Genomic DNA, 24,524 nt, shown 5'->3' with positions numbered 1-24,524 from the left:
CAATGGTATGCTATTAGAAACAGTTGCCAACAGAACTGCTGCTTAGGTGCTTTACTGCTCCATCCTTTTGTATTCTTGCCACCTTTCTTCCAGATGTCTTTTTTCATATAGAGGACTTCTGCTGCACTTTATTATTATTGGTGCTGTGCAGCATGTGGGATCCAAGTTCCCCAACCAGGGATCTAACCTGTGCCCCCTGCAGTGGAAGCGTGCAGTCTTAACCACTGGACCACCAGGGAAGTCCTCTGCTACACTTCAGTGGCTGCGAGGTCAAAGAGAATCACCTGGCAGCTCAAGGAACCTTGTGTCTGATTATCCTGCTGTGAGAGGGCAGGAGGTGTGAATCCTCAGAGCCACCCCCCAGAATCCTAGGTGCATCCCAAGAACCAGGCAACTATGGGATCCCTTCTGAAAAGGGCCTTGAGACACAGAAGCCAAGAGAAATATGACGTGTCTCAGACACAGGCGTGGGGGAGCCATCTGATGAAGCCAGCAGACAGGAGGGATTGGGCCAGCCTGTGTGGGTGCGTCACCCCTGTTCCACTTGTGGTAGCCAAGGCTCCGTCTTACGTAGGCTCCTCTGTGGCTCCCAGGTGGCTTCCCCATCTCTAGGTCCACACCACTCTAGCCCTGCCTTCACATCAGCACTATCCCTCCTTTCCAAGTAGTCAGCTGATCCTCTGTTTAGAAAATGCCTTTGTTTTTTTTATTTTATTTTTAAACTTTGCATAATTGTATTAGTTTTGCCAAATATCAAAATGAATCCACCACAGGTATACATGTGTTCCCCAAATGCCTTTTCACACACACATTTACATGCACACACACACACATCCTTCATAGGATATGGGTGTTCTGAGTCCAGCTGATTTTCCTAGCATCACCTCCCCTGGTCCTACCATGCCACACCAGACTTCATCATCATGCCTCCCTCCCAGTTGTTTTTTTCTTCCTGAAATGTCACTGACACCCCAACACCCACCATCTGCTCGCATCATCATTATCTTTCCCTCCCCTTCCCAAAACCAAAGAGGAAGCTCTCCTCTGTTGTATCATGGCATTTAGGTTAGACTTCTGACTGCAGTTATTTTTTGTTGCCCATAGGTTTGTTTCCTCTATGGATTGTGAGGGTTTGCAGGGAAGGATGCTTTGTCACACGTACATCGAACCACCCCACACCCAGTGGAACGCTCATCGCAGCTGCTCAAAAGTGGCTTGTGCGAAGGAAAGATATTCATGGGGACAATTGTCTTTTAAATATTTGATATGCTTTTAGACTAGATATAGATAACTCTTCATATATTGATCCTGATAGCAGGTTTCTCATATCATCGTTAGTCTCCTGACCTGCAAAATAAAAATAACGTTAATCTGTGTTGCATAGCAATTAATGTGCAAGAACAAATAAATACTTCAAGTACCAGGAGGAAGTCTGGTTGGGAAATTGGTAAAGTGAATCCAAACTCCCTTTTCATGTACTTTGAAGAGAAATGAGAAGTCACTCTCTTAGACAAATACTCAAGTTTTGAGTATTTCTCTTTGACTGGATCTGCTCAGTTATAAAAATAGGGGATTGGATTATGTCTTTTCTTCTTTTCTAACTAAAATTATATTATTGCAGTGGTTCTACTTAAGTGTTAAATATTAAATAAATGTTTTCTTGTGCTCAAATTCATAATAAAAACTACATTAAAAGACCCCACTTTTACTGATGTTCTGAAGCATATTCTGAAATTCATTTGACTTCTAGTAACGGATCTGCAAACACATTAAGTGATCACTTCCACGACGGCTCTGTTTCTTTAAGAGACCTCGGTTGTTAAGTTGGAAGATCACTGAACCATATGAGGGTCAATAAAAGAATAAAGTCACTGGTGAGTGATTCGAGTACAAGGAACTTGACCCCAGTTCAGTATCTGTGAGTCCATATGCTGTTCACAGTCAGAGGAGGAGACTGTGGTCCCCGGGTGCTCGGCCTCCCAGGATGGCTTCGCGAAAACTAATCAAGCTGCTGGTGTTTGAGCTGCTTGAGTTTACTGCTTTCTGTGTCCCCACGCTGGTGATAATGGAACAGTTTGCTGTTGCCTATTCCACCACGAGGCATCCGCCTGACAAAACACGTTATTGGCTGATTGTTTCCTGTTCAATTGCCTATGTAGCTTCAGTGTCTCTCTTGATTTGGGTTCCTGTGAAAGTTCTCTTGTACAAGAAACGTCATCTTTACCAAAAAATCAAAGGATGGTGAGTAAAAAGAATTCTTTCACAGGGACCCCCTGGGATGCTTTCAAAGAGACTGTCTCATGTTCTCTGGGCAAGGATGCTAGCATAACACACAGGTGTGTAATGTGAGATTAAGGAGAAGTAATAACCACTGTTTCAATCAATGTATTCATAGTTGTATAAAGTATGGAAGTATCTTCCATATTTTATTAAAATATTTTTTTGATGTGGAATATTTTTTTTAAGTCTTTTCTGCATTTTTTGTAATATTGCTTCTGTTTTATGTTTTGGCCATGAGATATGGGATCTTAGCTCCCTGACCAGGAATTGAACCCACACCCCCTGCATTTGAAGGCAAAGTCTTAACCATTGGACCACCAGGGAAGTCTCCTTCCATATTTTTTTTAAAGAGTCATTTTTTTGCTGACTGATAATTGCAACTTACATGTATTCCTAAGACTCTGATACTCTGAGTAGTGATTGTTTTTGTACTAATTCCTGTGTACACTAAGTGCACAAAGTTATCATAGTTAATTTACAGAAATCATAATCATAAGATTCTAATATATAATTTTCTGTTGTATAAACCTGAAAGTAATGTCTAAAGCTGAAAGTAATGTCTAAATGTTTACCTTGCAATGTTTTGTAACTCTAAGGCATCCTTTGATCATTAACCAACTAAAATTTTTAAGCAAACTGGTTCCTTTATTTAGATTAAAAAAATAATAATACTTTGATTGTATTGATAAATTCTATTACCTTGGTGGTGAGAAGGGTACGTATTCAAATAATAATACATAAATATTTTAAATTAATCATGGCTTAATAAGGATTGAACTCATAGGTTAATGACTATATTGATCCATGTAAAGGTATTAAGAACAAATAATCTCCGGTCCTAATGTATTTTTCCTTTTAAATCTTCAGATCTGGTTCTTGTCATCTGAGATACATAGAATACATTTGAAAAACAAGGAGCTGGGAATTTTAATTCAAGCAAGTACAGAAATATAAAAATAATAGATACAGCTATACAGCTGTATAGTGAGAAACACTGTAGGGAGAGTGTGGCCAGGGAGGGTGGGGCCCAGGATCTGCTCTTTAGCACCTGATACTTGATGTCACCCCCTAACACAACAGGAGACTTTCAGTTCCTGGAGGACAGATGTCCTGAGTGGTTTCTGAAAATAAATCATGTGGTTGGCATTGCTTTCATCAGTGGGGTTTAGGTGTTTTCCAACCCTTGACCCAAATCCTCAAGATCAACTAAGCTCAGTTGGGCCCTCCACCCCTCATACCTATAGGAGTTGCTTCAACCGTTCAAGACTCCTGACCAGGCCGGGAAGTGTTTGAGGGATAAGGAGGGTCTAAATCACAACAGGAGTAAACCAGTAGGAAGCTGGCCACACCAGCCCAGGAAGGTACTCTTTTTTTCTGCATTGGCTTAATCCCTAGGACCTTTTAGGTCTGAATATCATTTAGGGAGGAAACCTTCCCATATTGCTTATTATTATTATGTAGGAGCTAAGATCCCACATGCCTCATGGTCAAAAAGCCAAAACATAAAACAGAAGCAATATGGCAACAAATTCAATAAAGACATTGAAAATGGTCCACCTAAAAAACTTGAAAAAATATATTATTATTATTTTTAAATAATGTATTTATATTATTATTAAGCTATAATTACTTCTTTACTGATTACTTATTATGTACTATATAATGAACTTAGCAGTTTCATTTCATCGCATACCACCTTGTGAAGTATGTCTTTTTTTGAGTTTATTATTCCTAAGAGGAAACTGAAGATTGGAGAGGTTAAGAAACTTACATGGTCAGCTGACAAGAGAGTGAAAGGACTGTACTTTGGACCCAGGTCCGTCTGATTCTGTGGTTGGTCCTTCTAACCACTGCCCTGAACTGCTTCTTTGAAGGGTGAGGTCCCAATCTCTGGGGACAATTGAAAGGAAAGAAGGCAGCAGTCTTTCTGCTCCTTAGTGTCTGTGTTTTTGTTTGTTTGTTGTTTTTCTTTGTACGTCTGGTCCAGCTACTTCCCTTGTGCTAAGTTGTCTTGGGCTGTCACAATAATTACATCTTTCAGTGATTCCTTTTGGAAAATACTCTTCCAGTCTTTTATTTCTATTTGTGGGTGTGGTTGGTCATAAGTATTCCAAATAGTTTTAGGTGGATGGCATGTTATCTATGATTTCAGTGAAACTGTTCCCTCCATGACCTCTTTTTCGAGCCATTGTTATCGCTTACTGGCCTAGAAAAGAAGAAGTTGTTACTGAGTACTATTCAAGGAACCTTACACATTCCATACTGTTAGACTTTATGACAACCCAGTGAGTTATCCACTAATAGTCTTGTTGTATAGATAAAGAAATGGAAACTTGAAGAAGTGATTAACTTTGGCTAGTGATAAAGTTTATAACTGGTGGAGCTGGAATTTGTGAGCCCAGAGTGGTCTGATTCTGTGCTGTTTCTTCCACCTTATGCAACTTTTAAAATATTCTGACTTTGAATGCTAAGTATGTTTTTAAAAAAATGCAGCTTTTCTAGTGTCATTAGAATACATCTTCCCTAAAGATGTATATTTGGATATTATATGTGATCCCCCAAAATGTGTATAGAATATTTTAATATATGTGGTAACATAGTGTGTGTCATATAACTTGATTTCTAGAGAAAGATGATGCAAAAATAATTGCTATTACAGAAAGTAGGAATTGAAAGTATGAATTATTTTTGAAGAATACTTAAATAGTTGTTTATGTGAGATTTCATAGATGCTTAGCTTTCACAGCTACATTGTTGATGGGCCTATTTGAGTATCTCTCTGTACATCCACACCAGTGCCATGGGTCCTGTGTGGCTGGTATTCAGGAGAGAGTGAGTCATCCAGCTAGTGAATTCCTGACGTTGTGGCTGAGGGGTGCAGACCTGAATTGAAATTCCAGCATTGGCCCTGATTGTGAGATCATCCTTTAAATTCTTTAAGTTTTAGTTTTCTTATGAGCAACATGGGGACAAGCTAGTTTCTTTATTGGGTTGTTTTAAGAAATTGAGTAAGATTATGCATGAAAACTTCTGAGCACAATGCCTAGCACATGGTAAGGACCCGGTGAATGTTAGTGTTATTATCTCATGCTGAATTTAGTATCTATTGAAAACATTATCTGGTTTAATCCTCAGAATGACTCTGACAAGTGATGATAAAACTGAAGAAAATTCTAGAAGTGATACTCTGTGTATCCAGAGAATCTTCTTGGTTTATTTTATCCTTTGAGAGTAGGGAAGGTGGATAGAGTGAAATGATGAATATCTTATATTTTGTGATTCTATTCTATACATAGTGTGATTCTATTTATTTTTTTAGAATTGAAGAATGGTGGCTCAGATGGTAAAGAATCTGCCTGCAATGCAGGAGACCTGGGTTTGATCTCTGGGTCAGGAAGATCCCCTGGAGAAGGGAATGACTACCCACTCCAGTATTCTTGCCTGGAGAATTCCATGGACAGAAGAGCCTGGGGGGCTAAAGTCCATGGGGTTGCAAAGAGTTGGACATGACTGAGTGACTAACACTTTCACTTTTCATGGTTGATTTATAATATTGTGTTAATGTCTGCTGTACAGCAAAGTGATTCAATTATACATATATACACATATTTTTATATTCTTTTCCATTATGGTTTGTTTCAGAATATATATTTTATTTAATTTGGCTCTGCCAGGTCTTAGTTCTGGCATGTGAAATCTTCACTTATTGCAGCATGCAGGATGTAGTTTCCTGTCCAGGGATCCAGCCTGGGCCCCCTGCACTGAGAGTGTGGCGTCTTAGCCACGGGACCACTAGGGAAGTCTGTATCTCAGGATACTGAATACAGTTCCTTGTGGCATACAGCAGGACCTTGTTGTTTATGCATACTGTATATGGCAGTTTGCAGCTGCTAATGCCACGTTCCCGACCCAGTCCTCCTCCAGTCCTCTCCCTCTTGACAACCACTAGACTGTTCTATACTAGAGTGTGATTTTACGTTTCATTTTCTCATTTGGCCTGCACTCAGTATTGTAAAGTTGAGGGAATCGGTATAATTGTCATTTTATAAGGGAGGAAACAAGGTCAGAAAGTTTAGGGCACACTTTAAACCAACAGAAGTCTGAACTTTAATCCGGTGTTCTTCCTTTTACTCTTGTTAAACACTTCCTCATTCCTTTGGAATGACTGTTCTTTTTAGGGATGCCTGTCATAATTTATAATAAACTAGGGACATGGTTTGAGGAAAAGAAGAAAAACTATTTATATCCACCCCAAATTTTATATCCCAGTAAATAAGAGGAAATTTTGCCTAGGATATGACGGGATGGGTGAAACCATTGAGGTATAGACTAATCAGTGAATGGGTGAAACCGTTGAGCTACAAACTAACCTGAAACTGAAGTAGATTTCCTCGGAGAGGGTACCTTGGGGAAGGATAATCCTAGAAGACTTTTGGGGGTTCCCAGACTGGATTGGGGTGATACTTTAGGATTCTATCGAGACTTGCAGAGTATGATTTCTTTAGCCAGCCATCCCCAACCTTTGTGGCACCAGGGACCAGTTTCCTGGAAAACAATTTTTCCATGGACTAGGATGGTGGGGGATGGTTTTGTGATGACTCAAGCACATGAAATTTATTGTGCACTTTATTTCTATTATTATTACATCAGCTCCACCTCAGATCATCAGGCATTAGATCCTGGAGGTTGGGGACCTCTGCCTCAGACCATGACGTGTCGGCCATCCTGGGCAGTGCCAAGTTGGAAAGACTCCAATTGGAACATTTTCCTTTGTTGACATCCTTAACTTACACTGCAAAATTTGCTGTTGATTTGTTTCTGGTGGCAGTGGAAGTCATAGCAGTAATAGTTCTAGTTGTCATCATAGTAAAATAAGAGTAAATATTGATTGAACAATTACTATGTACCAAAAAGAGTTGTAAACACACTGCCTGTGTTATTTTAGTTAATTCTCTTTTATGAAGAAGAACATTTACAGTGTTCGTTTTATGAGTGAGGAAATTGGGGCACAGAGGTTAAAAGACCATCTGCCCAGTGAGTAGGGAGTCAAGACCAACCCCATTTATCTTGAGTCTGAGCACCTTAACGGTGCACAGCAACACACACGAGTGACTGGCTCACCTGAGGAGGCAGAGCTCATTCTTTCCAGCACCTCCGAGAAGGTCATAGGTGAATTGCCAGGAGATAACCAGTGGTATTTAACAGTTACTTCTTCCCAGAGAACCCTCTTTCTCTCAGTCTGTCTGTCATCTTCTGAAAACCAAGACTGATCACTTTCTTGTCCTTGACCACAGGCTTTCTCTGCTTGTCCCACCGCCTCCAGTCAGTCAGCAGGAGTGGATTCACTTTTGCTTTTCTCTCCTGCATATGCAGTCAGTCACCAGATTCCATGAGTTCTTCCTCTTTCATCTCTATCGACTCAGCATCTTGTTCTCATGACTGTTTTCCTCACCCCAATCAGGCACTGATTTCCAGGGCCACTGTGCACTTGAGTCTCTGGCATGGTTCGCCAACTTTTGATCTATTCACGTCTAGCGTCAGATCCCTTGTTCTGGTTGCTTTTGCTCAAGGAGGCACAGAGAGCGTTATATGAACCTCCTGGGGCTCTGGAGACCTTCACCAACAGCTGTCCTTCCTTTTGCCTCTCTGTCCCTCTCATTCCCTCCATGTCCTTGTTGACAGAGTAATAACCTTGAAAAATGTTGCCTGCATTTCCGTTCCACCTCTAAAACTCTACTCTTCCCCTTGCTTTTAGAATTCAGTGTTGGAATCATCTGAAAGCTGAAGATACCTTAGTGTCCATCTATCATACTATTTCTCACAATACAGACAGTCTGCCTCTGATTTTAAAGGAGCTTCATGACTTTTTGTGTCTCTAATAATGAGAATGTGTTGTATTGTGCTCACTCGCTCAGTTGTGTCCAACTCTTTAGGCCCCATAGACTGTATCCCACCAGGCTCCACTGCCCATGGAATTTTCCAGGCAAGAATACTAAAGTAGGTTGCCATTTCCTTCTCCAGAGGATCTTCCTGACCCAAGGATTGAACCCACATCTCTTCCATCTCCTGCATTGGCAGGCGTATTCTTTACCACCAGTGGCACCTGGGAAGCAATTATGAGAATAGTCTTCCTTATTTCCTTGTATTGAAATAAACTCTGCCATGTGTAGCTTCCTTCCCGTCTTCTTTGTAGCTGTCACATCCTATGCCCTGCCTTAGATGCCAATGAATTTGGCCATGGCTGGGAGCCCTACCCATTGCCCCCTGATTTTCTCTTTTTATTGCTTTTCTTTTTTATGTGTCAAGCATTTTAATTTGGAGGTTGCATATTTTAATTTGCATAGAAAAGTTTGGCTTCTGGGATACCCTGTCCAGTGGTTTCGACTCCATGCTGTAACCACAGGGAGCCCATATTCAGTCCCTGGTTGGGGAACTAACATCCCAGATGCTGCATGGTGGGGCTAAAAGATTTTTTAAAAAGAAGAAGAAAAAGAAAATTTTGGCTTCAATCAATCAATCAATCAGCCAATTTTCAGTGATTCAACACTCACCACCCCCCCCCAAAAAAAAAAAACACTCACCAATTTCAGAGTACTGTCCTTGTTATGAAATTATGCTGGCATGGCTACCAGCAATTAATTAGCCACATGTAATGGTCACTCTCAGTAGCATGACACTTTTTTCTTCCCTTTTTTTTAAAAGAAAATTTATTGGAGTATAGTTGATTTACAGTGTTCTGTTATTTTCAAGTGTACAGCAAAGTGATTCAGCTATACGAATACATATGTCCCCTTTTATTGCTTTTCAAGCTCTCTCGTCGGCTCTCATAAACTGTCGCTTGTGTGATGACAACTCTCCACATTGTGTCTCTAAGGGTGACTTCCTTTCTGAGCTCACTATGTCTATACTGAAGCTTTTCAAATATTTGAAGATGGGCTCATCACAGCCATTTCAGCCACATCCCATTTAGTCTGCTAAGAAGTTTTCTCCAGTGTCCAAGTCCCATCAGTTATTCTCTGTGTCCTGTGATTTCTGAACCTTTTACTCTTCGTGATGTCTCCTTGGGATGCTAGCTGACTTGTTAATGTCTGAGTGTACTCTCTATGATACCACAAACCTTCAGTTTGTTACAGAGCACAGTAATGTGAAACACAGCAAAACAAGGTCTGCCTATATGTTGGTTTTAGCCTGCAGTTCTAAGGTTTAAGGCTTGACAACCAACCTGTGTGTGTGGACACTCTGTCCTCTGGACCTATCAGAGTAAGGGCTCCACCCTCTGGGCCATGGGCAACAGGCCTGCTCTCTGCATCTGAGGAGGGAACCCCTGGGCCCATGGTAGAAGTGGCAGCTTCCCTGGCCTCTGTGGCATCACAGAGTCATTCTTCCCTTTTCTTAATGATGGCACATCTTTGCAGCCAAATGGCTCGGTATTGGGCTTACCAGATGGCTCAGTGGTAAAGAATCCACTTGCCAATGCAGAAGATGTGGATTCAATCCTAGGGTCGGTAAGATCCCCTGGAGAAGGAAATGGCAACCCACTCCAGTATTCTCGCTTGGGAAATCTCATGGTCAGAGGAGCCTGGTGGGTACAGTCTATGGGGTTGCAAGGAATTGAACAGGACTGAGCATGCACACATGGCACAGCACAGCTCTGTATTAGCCCATTTCCTGCCTATCGTATCCTGGAAGTCTCACGGCCTTTCTTCATCTTGTCCTGTCTCTGTCGCCCTTCAGTGCAAGCTGTTAGTGTTTCTGCTGAGATTGTTGATTGGATTCACAAGCCACACCCTAATTGTTTTCTCCCGAATGTGCTCTCTCATCTTTTCTGCATCTTTTGCAATATGGATAGGAGTGTGTCAAAGAAAATAAGACAATATGTTCTTCAGTTCAGTTCAGTCACTCAGTCGTGTCCAACTCTTTGCAACCCCATGAATCGTAGCAGGCCAGGCCTCCCTGTCCATCACCAACTCCCGGAGTTCACCCAAACTCATGTGCATCGAGTCGGTGATGCCATCCAGCCATCTCATCCTCTGTCGTCCCCTTCTCCTCCTGCCCTCAATCTTTCCCAGCATCAGAGTTTTTTCAAATGAGTCAGTCTTCGCATGAGGTGGCCAAAGTACTGGAGTTTCAGCCTCAGCATCAGTCCTTCCAATGAACACCCAGGATTAGTTTCCTTTAGGATGGACTTGTTGGATCTCCTTGCAGTCCAAGGGACTCTCAAGAGTCTTCTCCAACACCACAGTTCAAAAGCATCAATTCTTCGGTGTTCAGCTTTCTTCACAGTCCAACTCTCACATCCATACATGACCATAGGAAAAACCATAGCCTTGACTAGACGGACCTTTGTTGGCAAAGTAATGTCTCTGCTTTTAATATGCTGTCTAGGTTGGTCATAACTTTCCTTGCAAGGCGTAAGCATTAGCTAGGTGTATATATTGCCTGTGTGCTCAGTTGCTTAGTCGTGTCTGACTCTTTGTGGCCCCATGGACTATAGCCTGCCAGGGTCCTCTGTCCATGGAATTTTCCAGAAAAGAATACTGGAGTGGGTTGCCGTTTCCTACTCTGAGGTATGTAAATTACTAAATCAAAATTTTAAAAGATTGTGGATAACTGTCTTTCAGCCTCATTACTTTGTTGTATAAGTCTATGTATTTTATGTACTTAAAAATTCCGAGAAGGGTCCATAGGATTTATAAGATTCCCAGAAAGTTTATTGTATAAAAATGGTTTGGAAATATTGTTCTAAATGCTGGAGATAAAGTAATGAACAACTCAGATAGGGTACCTTGTCCCATGGAACTTACCTTGGAAATAGGCAAACAGGAGTCAGACATGAAAGATTTATGATCTAGACTAGGTCTATCATCCAGAGACTCCCTGTCAGAAAAGAATAGCCAGTGTAAATCTGGCAGGTGGGGCAAGATTGGTATGATCACAGAATACCAAAATGTTATTAGTATGTTATTAGATGTTATTAATATGGTGGGGCGGGGAAGGCAATGGCACCCCACTCTAGTACTCTTGCCTGGAAAATCCCATGGACGGAGGAGCCTGGTAGGCCGCAGTCCATGGGGTCGCTAAGAGTCGGACACGACTGAGCGACTTCACTTTCACTTTTCACTTTCATGCATTGGAGAAGGAAATGGCAACCCACTCCAGTGTTCTTGCCTGGAGAATCCCAGGGACAGGGGAGCCTGGTGGGCTGCTGTCTATGGGGTCGCACAGAGTTGGACACGACTGAAGTGACTTAGCAGCAGCAGCAGCAGTATGGTGGGGTTAAGTGGATGTTGGGGAAGGGGCAGATCATTCTAAGTGAAGAGAGTAAAAGAAATAAGAGAAACCACATCATGGAGAACATGTAGACAATGGTGCTAGGTTTCAATTTTATTTTAATTACTTATCCACTGGAGATTTTTAGAAAATTTATTAAACCCACAAATATATTTTGTGGTAAAATACACCTATCATAAAACTTGCCATCTTAATGATTTTTAAATGTAGAGCTCATGGGCATTAAGTACATCCACACTGGTGTGCTACATCCATCCACAGAAACTTCTTCATCTGGAAAAACTGAAGCTCTATAGCCATTAAACATTAACTCCCCATTCCCCACTCCTCCCAGCCCTGGTGATTTTGAGCTGAGTAGTTAAGATGAGTTTTACATTTACAAAATTAGACGTTTGCTTTATGGGAAAATATTGCTTGGCAAGAATAGAAACACTAACAGGAAACTGGTTACGAAGCACTGCAGATAAGAGATGATAGTGAGTGAGCTGTGTTAGCGGACGATGATTTGAAATGCACTTTGGCAGTAAATCATGCAGGACTGGATGATGACTGGAATGAGTATGGGTTCCTTTTCAGGCCTGTTAAGCCTAAGTTGTCTGTTAGACATCCAATGGAGGTACCAAATAGATGGGTTGGTGTCCAACTCCAGATCTCAGGACAGAGGCCATTGTATATATTCTAGAATCTGTTTGCAAGTCCTGGGCTAGTTGGTGATGTTTAGATGATGGGATTGGCCGAGATATCAGGCAAATAACACAGAAAAAGAAGAGGTGCCGGAATAATTCCTGAGGTACTCTTAAAGGTGAAGCTGAGAAGAGGACTCTGTGAATGCCTTTGCCAGCCTGAGAGAGCTGAGTGCTTCAGGAATCTCCATCTGGGCTCAGAGCAAGAGGCAAAGCTACCAATTTTAAAATTTCATCATACCTCTGGTTTTAGCAGGTTGTTCTGGGTCTGGCTATGAGAGTTGGGCTATCTCACCCCTGTCTTATGTCTATACCTAGAAAATCTAGGATGAGGCTGAAGTAGAGGGACATGGCAGGCAGAAATTCTTAGTCTTTTGAAAGACTCCAACACTGTGCGCTTAAACACACACTACCCTATAAATGAAATGGCACCCCACTCCAGTACTCTTGCCTGGAGAATCCCATGGGGGGAGGAGCCTGGTAGGCTACAGTCCATGGGGTCGCAGAGTCGGACACGACTGAGCCGACTTTAACTCTTCTGACTCTGACTCTTAACTAAGGAGAGAGGAGGTAAATAGTTCATTATAGAAAAATTTGAGTGTATTTTACAGTATCTTCCTGTAAATTGATAATGCTAAATATATGTGTTACTTCTGTCTGTCATAAAATATTTATATGTTATATCTCAATAACTGATTGCTTGATCATGCAAGGCTTAAAACGTGAAAGTGTTAGTCACTCAGTTGTGTCCAACTCTTTGTGACTACACGATCTGTCCATGGAATTCTCCAGGCAAGGCTTAAAAGGTGGTCCAAAAACAAATATGAAAACTATGTGATTTTTGTGTGTGTGTGTATATATATATATATATATATATATAAAAATTCCCCCTCAGGTAAGAAAAATCCAGATTTGTCACCTTTAACTAATGGTATATGGTTTCTAATTTATTTTTTGAAAGATCAGTTTTGCAGCATGGGCTATAGTATCCCTAGAGAGAGTCATGCTGTTTTTTTTTTTTCAACTGGTCACCAGAGCCTGACGTGTTGGACAGGATTCTAATGAATGAGTTATGAAAATATTGAACGTCATTTGCCTTGCACTGTGATGCTTTTAGCCGTCGACGGTTTGTTAATTATTTGGAAACCTTTCACCCTCTTATTCTAGAAAAACATCCTTGTTTTTTGTGTGTTCCCCTTTGCCATACTCAAACATTTGGGAAATGGAAATAGGGAAGCAGTGGCTTCTTAGAAAAACTATAAAGGAGTGCAAGAACTGCACAACTGGCAAAATGGAACAGGAACTGTTGATCTTGTACATTATTGCTTTTGCTTATTTTTTCTCCTTTGCTAGGAGACCTGTTCTGATGATGTGTATAGTACTCACCACGCTTCCCAGCTTCAGCTTTTCTATAGCAGTGACCGAGGTATGGAATTTTGATTTCTTCTCCTGCCTGTAAGATTTTGAGATTTTAGAATGTCCCCCTGTTCTTAAAATTTCACAGAATGGTATGCCCAACAAGTTTCTTAAAGTTGATTTTCTCCAGTCTTGGATCATTGTTATCTCTGTGATTGTGGAGGAAGGTCTAACAGCCAATTTTTTAAAATCTACGGTGTTTGTGTAGAGGGGTGGGGAGAAAGGAATGTCACTTGAAAATAATAAAAAAGCAAGGAATTTGAGAGAAGATCCACATTTTGTTTCTTCTAACCTGATGTTTTTCATGAGTGTTCTTGGTTTTAAAGAGAATAGAACAGTATCTCAGGGAACAGCCACTCACATGATAAGACCTTTGATAAGATATCTGTTGCCAAATAATTTGCATGTGATGTTTATTTGAAAATAAATTTGAATTTATGTTTCAACCAAAGGCAGCTCCCAAGGGACTCTGATGGATGGGTATCTGCAGAACAGGAATATTATAGCTACAACTTTTAGGCTGTGAGAACTCTTATTACCCAGATAGTAATTCAAAGCAGAATGCCCTGCTAATCTTATTATTTGTAAGGTGCTTGAAAGATGTAATTTTTTAATTTATTAATAAAATTTTCATTTACATGTTGAGTAGATAGTCACTAGTGCATATTACATGAAATTAGATCCTGAGGATAGAGGAAAAAAATTTGACAGTCTCTAGCCTTCAGTGAGCTTCCCTGCTGGCTCAGCAGTAAAGAATCTGCCTGCAATGCAGGAGCCTCAGGAAATATGGGTTCGATCTCTGGGTCAGGTAGATCCCCTGGAGAAGGGAATGGTAACCCACTCCAGTATTCTTGCCTGGAGAATTCCATGGACAGAGGAGCCTGGTGGCCTACAGTCCATGGGGTCACAAAGAGTTGGACACAACTGAAGCGACAGCACATCTGCACAGCCCTCAGTAATTTTTAAACAGATGGTAGAGAGCAAAAAAACAGGCAGGAAGAGTAGGTCTGCTTAGTGCTATGAGAGAGATGTATACCAGGTAATGGATGACATCATTAGAAATTACATGACTTTGGAACATGTCCTAGATGCAGCATGAGGACAGTATATGAACACACAGAATATCCTCAGAAGATGGACTTTGCATCAAACGGCAACCCACAAATATTTGAATCTTGATTTGTCATTTTCTCTTCCTTCCCCACCAGAGACCTTGTAAAGCACCTGGGAGGTACCTATGAGCTTCAGAAATTCAGGGTATGACCTTTCAAGGAACACTGCTGTCCCAGTGATGCACTGTCTATGGTTTATCATAGATAAACTATATGCACTATTTATGGTTTATGCACTATTTATGCACTACTTATGGTTTGTGCACTATCTATGGCCCCTTTGGGCCAACTTTCTCATTATGTTTCACCCATTGTTGCATATTTTTGTTTACTTTTTTCGTATTTTTCACTGAGGTGTAACACACAAACAGAAAAGTTCACACAATATAGACAATATTAATGGGATACTACAAAGGAAACCCCTGTGGAAACATTACTCAGTTCAAAAAATAAAACTTTGCCAGCTCCCTAAAGGCCATCTCTATTGGCTACCCTTCCTTCTATCCAAAAGGTCACTTCTACCTTACTAACTTCACAGGTTAGTTTATCTGTTTTTGAAAGCTTTATACAAGGAAATCAAATTGTTGTCTATCTGTCTATGATCTTTCTGTCTGTGTATCTTTCATTCAAAATATGGGCTATTCTTGTTTTTCTGTTTAGATGTAGTTCATTCATTTTCATTTTTTATTCCTGTACAGTATTTCATTTTACAAATATATCACACTCTATCAGTTCTATTCTATGTTATTTTATTTTCTGGCCATGCCACCTGGCTGGTGGGATCTTGGTTCCCTGCCCAGGGACTCCTATCCACTTGGCTACCAGGGAACTCCCATCAGTTATACTCTTGATGGTCATTTCAGTTTCCAGTTTTTGCTGCTGTGAACATCCTTAAACGTGTCTCTTGGTGCCATATATAAGCATTTGGGTTAGTTAAATGTGCAGGAGTAGAACTGATGGATCACAAGATATTCAAGTACTCAATTATAGCTAAAAGTGTCAGTTTTTCAAAGAGATTATATTAATTTAGACTTCCACTAGCAGAGAATGCAGAGAAGGCAATGGCACCCCACTCTAGTACTTTTGCCTAGAAAATCCCACGGACGGAGGAGCCTAGTAGGCTACAGTCCATGGGGTTGCTAGAGTCGGACACGACTGAGCGACTTCACTTTCACTTTTCACTTTCATGCATTGGAGAAGGAAATGGCAACCCACTCCAGTGTTCTTGCCTGGAGAATCCCAGGGATGGGGAACCCTGGTGGGCTGCCGTCTATGGGGTCGCATAGAGCTGGACACGACTGAAGCGACTTAGCAGCAGCAGCAGCAGCAGAGAATGAGCAGTCTTTGTGTTCCCCATCCTCAGTAGGACTTGCGTTGTCAGCCTTTTTATTTTAACCATTATGGTGAGAATATCCTTGAATTTCATTATAGTTTTCAATTTCATTTCCCCAATAATTAATGAGATTGAGCATATTTTTCATTCCGTTTCCCCCCTAATGTGTTGCTTATCTTTTAAAAATTGATTTGGAGGAATTATTTATATATTCAGATTTCAGGCTGTTTGTCGATTTTATGTATTGCAAACGTCTCATTCTGTAACTTCATGCTCTTAATTGTATATTTTGATGGATAAAAGCTTTTTTTTTTATTTTTATTTTTAAACTTTACAATATTGTATTGGTTTTGCCAGTAGTCCACTGTGTCACTTTATTTGCCGTATTTTCTTTTGGTTACCTGTTTGAAACAATTTTATCATATTGTCAATTTAAACCTTAAAGTCCTAAAGACAGTCTCCTATATAACATTTTGAAATTCTCTTTGAACTTCACAATCTACCCATAACTAATTTTTGTGTGTGTTGTGCAGTAAGGGATTGTTTTTTTCTCCCCCAAATAATAGCTAATAGACTGAGCACCATTTATTAAAATGTCTGTCCTTGTCACATTTCTCTGTAGTTAATAAACCAGATGTGTGTGTCCATAGTCTATTCTGAGCTTTCTGTTCTGTTCCACGGCCTACTTTTCTATTCCTGTGCCAACACTACAATATCTTAATTCTTATATGTTTATAATAGCTCTTTGTATCCAGAAGAGTAAACCTTCCTGTTTTCCTTTTCTTCTAGAATGTCTTGCTCTTTGTATTTTCTTTTTTTTTCCACTTTTTAAAATTGAAAGATAATTGCTTTACAGAATTTTGTTGTTTTCTGCCAAATATCAACATGAATCAGCCACAGGTATACATATGTCCCCTCCCTTTTGAACCTCCTTCCCATCTTCCTCCCCATCCCACCCATCTAGGTTGTTACAGAGTCCCTCTTTGAGTTCCTTGAGTCATACAGCAATCCCATTGACTATCTAGTTTACATATGGTAATGTAAGTTTCCATATTATTCTCCCCATACACCCCACCCTCTCCTTCTTCATCTCCCTCTCATGTCCATAAGTCTGTTCTCTATTTTGTTCTTTATTTTGCTGCCCTGAAAATAAATTCATCAGTACTATCTTTCTAGATTCCATATATATATGTTAGTGTACAATATTTATCTTTCTCTTTCTGATTTACTTCACTCTGTATAATAGGCAGTAAGTTCATCCACCTCATTAGAACTGACTCAAAAGCATTCCTTTTTATGGCTGAGTAATATTCCATTGTATATATGTACCACAGCTGTTTTATCCATTCATGTGTCAGTGGACATCTAGGTTGCTTCCATGTTCTAGCTATTGTCAGTAGCGCTGCAATGAACATTGGGGTACATGTATCTTTTTCAATTTTGGTTTCCTCAGGGTATATGCCTAGCAGTGGGATTGCTGGGTCATATGGTGGTTTTATTCCTAGTTTTTGAAGGAATCTCCATGTTCATTTTAGAATCAGCTGATCATTTTCCACAGAAAAGTTGGAATTTTATTGAGGTTGTAACAAATGGTATCATTTTTAAAAATCTTTTTTTATAACTGTTCTGTTTTTGGTATGAGGAAATAATTTATCCTTTTGGGGGAGATTTGTCCATTTATAATCATACAGTCTATGAATAATGACTTTCTGCTTCTCTTTTTTCCTAATACTTAAACACCGTTTCTTTCTCTCGCTTCATTATACTGGCTAGGACTTCAGTACAGTGTTGAATAGAAATGGTAATGGTGTAACCTTTGGTTTATTCTTGTCCTCAGAGGTATTGAAAACTCTTAATGTACTACGGTTAACTTGATTTTGCCATAGGTTTTTTGTGGATACCTTAAACTGATGAAGCAAGTGCTCCAAAGCCTAGCTGGGTTTACCCAGCTCTCTCTTCTTAGAAGACCCTACACTCTAATCTTTGTCTCCCTACATCTTTGAGCTAGGACTCTCAGAGGCTCTGTATAGCTGTTGGGTTGGGAGAGATTCCTTCTGTTAAATTTTAATGCACATTTACTGAAGTCTGTCTTTAACTGATAGAGTTCTGTCTTCCATTAACGTGGATCCTAATGACATCTTTAGAAATGGTTCAAAACTTTGTGGGATTGAACACCTAAAAAGCTGAAAACCATGCTTCTGATCTTTTAGCAAATGTATGTATAATTAATTTAGCACTTCTTTCAGATTCCTCAAAGAACTGTGAACAAAGAAAGTACAAAAATTTAATGCTTCTTAATGGTCTTCTGAAAACAGGTTCAAAAGAATATTAATGGTTCCACTGATGTGTTACCGGATATGTTACCTGACCTGCCAGTCTCCCTAGTTCTGACTTGCTTGATTGTGGTTGATATTATTGAAAAACTCAGGATATATCCTCTTAGAGGGAGGCAAAAGAGTAAGTATTGTTTTAAATACAAATATTTTTTAAAAGTTTAACATATAATTCAACTTTCTTCCATTCTGTTATCTGTTGACATGTTTCATGATATTTTTTAAGAGCTAACATTGTAGTTAGAAAATTACAAATAAAGATATCTAAATATCATTATTTTTAAACCTACTGTGATAGCTATACAGTTCTTTTCTTTTTTTGATTTTGATAGTACTTATAAACGAATAAACTTACTAAATATTGACTACTAAATCTTTAATGTTTGCTCTGACAAGAAAATTACATAAGTAAATTATTATACATTTGTATTTTAGGAACTCTCTCAAAACCTTAAGTTTAGATGAATAAATAAGAAGTTTAGTCTGGACACAACTGAGTGACTAACACACTTTTTAGTCTGGATACTTTTGATATGGGAATTAATATGACTACTGCAGATATTTCCTGGAGATTTATTTGTTTTTTTAAATTTAGTTGCTTCATGATTGTGAATTGTCAAAATGCTGAAGATTACCAAGATATGCCGCATTTTTCCAAAGGGAACAGTTGAAACTAGATATCAATTGGCCTTTTTAAAAAAGTATTTTGTTAACTGAATATTTTGTTTGGTCAGTCATAAGTCCCCTCCACTTTAGTTTTATGTGATAGTATCTGTGTTCGATGTACAATATTTGCATGGTGTGGTTATTGGATGGCAAAGATTTTGCATTTAAAATTGGTACGTTCTGTTCATCACTCCCTGACTGATGGGGTGGATGGGGGTAAATTGAGTGAGTCATAGGAGAATGCTTTGGGATAGTAAGGTGACTACTACAACCAGGAAGGAAAACACTAGACAGTCATTTCTTATGACTGAGGGGTGAGCCACCACCCCTTCCTTATGGAAGAGTGAGCCACCACCCCTCTGGCCACTCTTGCTCCTCAGTTTGAAAAGCAGAACTGAATTGGAGGCCACCATGAAATCTGAGACTCTGAGTTTCATATTTTGCACTTTGTCCTTTGGTGGGGGACGAGAAGCTGTTATGTTTAAAATAACACAGGTGATAAGGCAGAGAAGATGACAGTGGCAGCCAATGAGTCTGTGGAGGAAAAGGTATTCCCAAGGTACACCTGCCTTCCTGAACTGAGTGTTTTGTCTTAAACTGAGGTGGTTTGAGAATTGTCAAACCCTTGACTACTTTTTTAGACTCCTTAATGACACAAGTCTATTTTGAAATTGGACTGTTTTTAATGAGTCTGTATTTTCCATGTGAATGTGAACTTTCTAAGTTTTTAGTGAAAATTCTTTTTTTAAAATGCACATGTATATTTCTGAGCATAAGTTATTGGCATTTTATATTTTAAGGGATGAACTGGTTTTTTAAAGGGAAATTTTCCTGGTATTAAGAAATAATGCTGAAAAAAGAATCAAAATAAGAGAACCCCAAGGAAGAAGTCAGTCCTGGGGAGAAGACTCTAGAACATCTTGTCCAATTGCTGCTTCTTAGTTGAAGAGCCTCTTTCTTGAGCTCTTCTCTGCTCAAACTTAGGAGAGTTAATGTCTAGTTAAGTAGCTCCATTCTTTAATAAAGTCACACTTAAAAAACTATCATTCTTTCAAAATACTTTTATAAATATTAATTATAAGTATACTTAATTTTTGTGTAAAATTTGAACTCAAATAGTCTCCTATACTCATTTTAACAGGCTACTAATAAAATCAATTGTATGAATTTTGAATCAATGGGATATTCTCATTTATCCTCTGGAATATTAATATGTAAATTCATAAACATAGATTATAAAACATCAATCTGAACATAAACATAAATATGGTTTCACTGCATATGCTACCTTAGCATAGAAGAGGTAGGATAGGGATGTGGGACAGAGTTCAGACTAATTTGACTTCCCTTAGGAAGTGTCGGTAAAGAACATATATTCTGTTCTTTGCTCTCTCCAGATAGTTTGAAATGCATACACACCAGTTGTTGCAGTTTTCACCTTGTGCTAGATGAAACTAAGGTATTCTACAAAGCTTGGACTTAATGGATACTCTTGCACTAGCCTAATTATCTTTGGTTGTTGTTGTTGCATCAGTATATTTATTTATTGAAGTATAGGTGATCTACAATGTTGTGTTAATTTCTGCTGTACAGCAAAATGATTCAGTTGTACATATATAAACATTCTTTTTTATGTATTCTTTTCCATTATGGTTTATCACAAGATATTGAATATAGCTCCTTATGTTATACAGTAGGACCTTGGTGTTAACCATTCTATATATACTAGTTTGCATCTGCTAACCCCATACTCCCATTCTATCCCTTCCCACCTCCCCAACTGTCTTAACTCTTTAATTCCAAGCCACCAAAATTTGATCTTCATTTAGCTTTTCTTTTTCTAAATTTAAAAAATTACAAAAGCTCTATATTTGATATATGGTTAAACCAATCTTCACTGGCCCAAGGGATCCTTTCTGCTAACTTCCTAGTACCAGTTGAAATGCCAAAGTATCAAGTGATTACCACGTTATAATGTCTAAGTGGGTCATTTCCCATAGACTGTGGCTCAGTTGGGAATATTTTCTGGAACACAGATCTCCAAGGCATGTAATGTCACAGGTGCCCATAGCACCTAATAGTGTCAAGTCCTAGTCATGTGAGCAAACAATAAGAATACAAGATATAGCCTGCATGTCTCCTGCTCTTACTAATGTTAGTCTCTCAGTCGTGTCCAACTCTTTGTGACCCCATTGACTGTAGCCCACCAGGCTCCTCTGTCCATGGCATTCTCCAGGCAAGAATACTGTAGTGGGTAGCCATTCCTTTCTTCAGGGGATCTTCCAGACCCAGGGATCAAACGCAGGTCTCCTGCGTGGCAGGAAGATTTTTTACTGTTTGAGCCACCAGGTAGTGGCTCTTACTAATTTGTGAGTACAAATGAGCACACTTTAACATTTCCATCTGAATTTTGCTAGCTTGGTCCTAACCTCTTAGTGACTAGACTTCATCTCTCTTCTTCCTTCCGTGTTATTCTCTCTCCCATTTTTAAACTAGACCCAAGATGTATCTCCCATGGTCTCATTTGTTGGTCTAGACTGTTGAATATCCTCTGGAGTGTGTGGGCTTCAGCAGTTGTGGCACACAGGCTTAGTTGCTCCGTGGCATTTGGAATCTTCCAGGACCAGGCATTGAACCTGTGTTCCCTACATTGGCAGGCGGATTCTTATCCACTGTGCCACCAGAGATGTCCCCTCCTAGTTTTTAGCTACAACAAACATTATTGTTCTGACTTTTTCAAAAGTGAAAGGGTTGAGAAGAAAAGGACAAGGATATGGTTAAAATGAATAAGATGCTGTGTATTTGAGCTGGGCAGGGGAGACGTGCCCAGTTAGGTTACAGGTGTGTGGATGGTGCAGGGGGTCTCTGTTTGCGGGGACCCTCTGCCATGTACAGGAGTCAGCAGCCACTCACTCCATGATGTGTCTAGCCCAGCAGAGGTTGGAGATAGAGTTAACTGCTGCTGGACGGCAGCTGAATGATATCAGTATGATGACCACAGACACTGTCCTTAGAAGACCCTGAGCATCGCACATGCCCAGACTCCTTGGCAACAGCCCTAGGCAGAAGAGAGGGACTATTATGGACTGGCTGCTCATGAGGACGAACACAGAGGGGCCACAGGGGGTTGTACCAGTCGGGTGGCAAGATGGTTTTGCTCCATGAGGTTTTGCTGCAGAGTCAGACGTGACTTGCTAGAAGTGAGATCAACAGGCTATTTGAGTGGAAAACATCATAGCCCTGCAGAGGAGGCGGTTTCCACTGTCACATCAGTAAGAGGTGCCAGGTATGATGTTGGCAGTGTAAGGTTTTCAAATAAATCTGCTCTCAGTGGCTGTGCTCCAGTTCCTTCTGTGTAGTCTCTTTAATACCCAGAGACTTGGACCAAGTGCTGCAGGCACTTCAGCAGCACAGATGATCATTTCTTCAAGTGAAATGCCTCCGTGTGCAATTTCATGCTCAAAGGATATGCAAGGTTTTAAGGCTGGCATATGTAATTTATTTAAAGTTCTCCAGGCACTTCTGATGCCCACCCTGATTGAGAGCCTTTGACCATAGAAAGTATCAGGAACTGAGACCAATAGCAAGTTAAAACCCAAGAGATAAAATCCAAATTCTGAAAGGAATTTCCATCTCAGATTTCTTTGAAATGGAACTTATAGCTCCATAACCAAATGGCATGTTAGAGATGGGAAAAGAAATTTAAAAAAAAAAAAAAAGGACACTGCTTTTCTCTGAATAAAATGAATGGCATCTCAAGTTCCCCTTTGCTTCTTTTTAAGAAAAAGCTTATCACACAGTCTGAACCCGATGTGCTCACTGGTTTCCATAATGTGTTTTGCAATGTGGTTAGAGAGCACATAAGAGGAACACTGAGTCCGCAGCCATGCCAAGAAGGGGAGGGAGGCATTTCCTTTTATACTCTCCCTTTGCTGTTTAGAAGAAGGAAGTTTCAGAAAAGTATGTCAGCTCTAGGATTTTTTTCCCCCCTTCTCAAGAAACAAGTAGCCATTTACCAGACTGGGGGTGAGAGAAGGGTAGAGTTTCTGATTTATAACTTCTAATGAAGCACCAGCTGTCAGGATTAGGTCAGCGCAGACCCGGCCAGAAATTAGACTGCCGTGGTCCCTGTGCCAAACAACATGGAGCATCAGGTGCTGTCAGGTCTGAGCTGACTCCCTTTGAGTAGGACAGCTTTACGTGAGCGTAGCAATTTGGTATTTAATTGTTATTTTTTTTCTCTAGGAAGGAAGTAAAATGTATGAACATTTTAAATATATAAAGTGCAGTTTTTGAGAATTGCAAGGTATTTTCAAAATAAACATTTTCAGGGTCTGGTAAGAGAAAGAGAACATAAAGAATTCAGCGGGCAATACTTTATTTTTTTTAACCTGACTTTATTTTATTATCTTTTTGGCCACAGGGCATGCGGAATCTTAGTTCCAGACCAGGGATGGAACCTATGCCCCCTGTGTGGAAGCAAATCCAGCATGCATTACTTTATAATAGCAACAAAAATTTAAGGCCCCAGCTAGAAATTAAAGGGATAGGTCATGGATTTTTGGTATCTAAATTTCCTTGCATAGGATTGAAGAGAGTGACAGGTTGTGGAGCTGATGGCCAGAGAGCCTTTTAAGTCGTGTATACTTTAGTAGTGGGACACCAGTTTGCTCAGACTCTGTTGTTGAGAGTGGAGTGGGTGTTGTAAAGGCTGCTTCCTATGAACTCACAAACTCTTCTTGGAATCACTCATTGGCACGTCTGCCCGTGCTCAGTCACTCCTGTCGCTGCTGGTGCTTGGGAGGCTTTGGAAAACCTTGAGTCCCCGCCACCTTCGCAGGGTCCTAGAGGCTGGGTGAGCTCACACCGCTCATGCGCATGCTCTGTGGTGGCCACGGTCGCTGGAAGGTACCCAGGCTGCACTGCCAGGAATTCCAAATGCCTTCCAAAGCTTCTCATCTTGCTTCAAGGGCTGTCTTTAGGACCCTGAGGCAGAGGGCTATCTGAGTGGTAGACCACTTGCAGGACTCGAAAGTTTTCCTGTGATGTGAGAGGATTGAGAACGTGGGGGAGGTGGGGTCCCAGGGAGGGGTTATTATTCAGCCTCGCTTTGATAGTTGGGCTTCCTTCCCTTAGTGCAGATTTTTTTTTTCCCCCACCAGAATCCCCATGGTGCCCTCATGCTTATAGAACTCCGTATCAGGAGTTCCTCCTACCGTTTATGCAGCAAATTTTTATAGAGGATCTGATGCATACCAGACACTCCACTAGGTGCTGAGGGTACAGTGGTGGGTGAAAGAGAGAGGTGGTGAAAGCAGACAGAGTCCCCTTTGCAAGGAGCTCACCATTTAGTGGGGCTTCCGTGATGGCTGATTAGGTAAAGAATCCAACTGCCAATGCAGGAGACCGG

General features: G+C 40.3%; 1 protein-coding gene across 1 annotated transcript in view; it reads left to right on the top strand.

Moving 5' to 3' along the window:
• Positions 1-1,984: 1,984 nt before the first annotated feature.
• The window catches only part of TMEM236 (transmembrane protein 236), a 41,304-nt gene continuing 18,764 nt past the window's right edge, over positions 1,985-24,524 (top strand). Inside the window, exons 1-3 of the mRNA XM_005891937.3 lie at positions 1,985-2,241; positions 13,608-13,680; positions 18,431-18,572. Coding sequence (XP_005891999.1) covers positions 1,985-2,241; positions 13,608-13,680; positions 18,431-18,572 — 472 coding nt within the window. The remainder of the gene's footprint in view (positions 2,242-13,607; positions 13,681-18,430; positions 18,573-24,524) is intronic.

This window comes from Bos mutus, chromosome 13 (assembly GCF_027580195.1).
Source record: "Bos mutus isolate GX-2022 chromosome 13, NWIPB_WYAK_1.1, whole genome shotgun sequence".
Taxonomy (NCBI): domain Eukaryota; kingdom Metazoa; phylum Chordata; class Mammalia; order Artiodactyla; family Bovidae; genus Bos; species Bos mutus.
The sequence above is the reverse complement of the archived record's forward strand: the minus strand, read 5'-3'. Positions and strand labels throughout refer to the sequence as shown.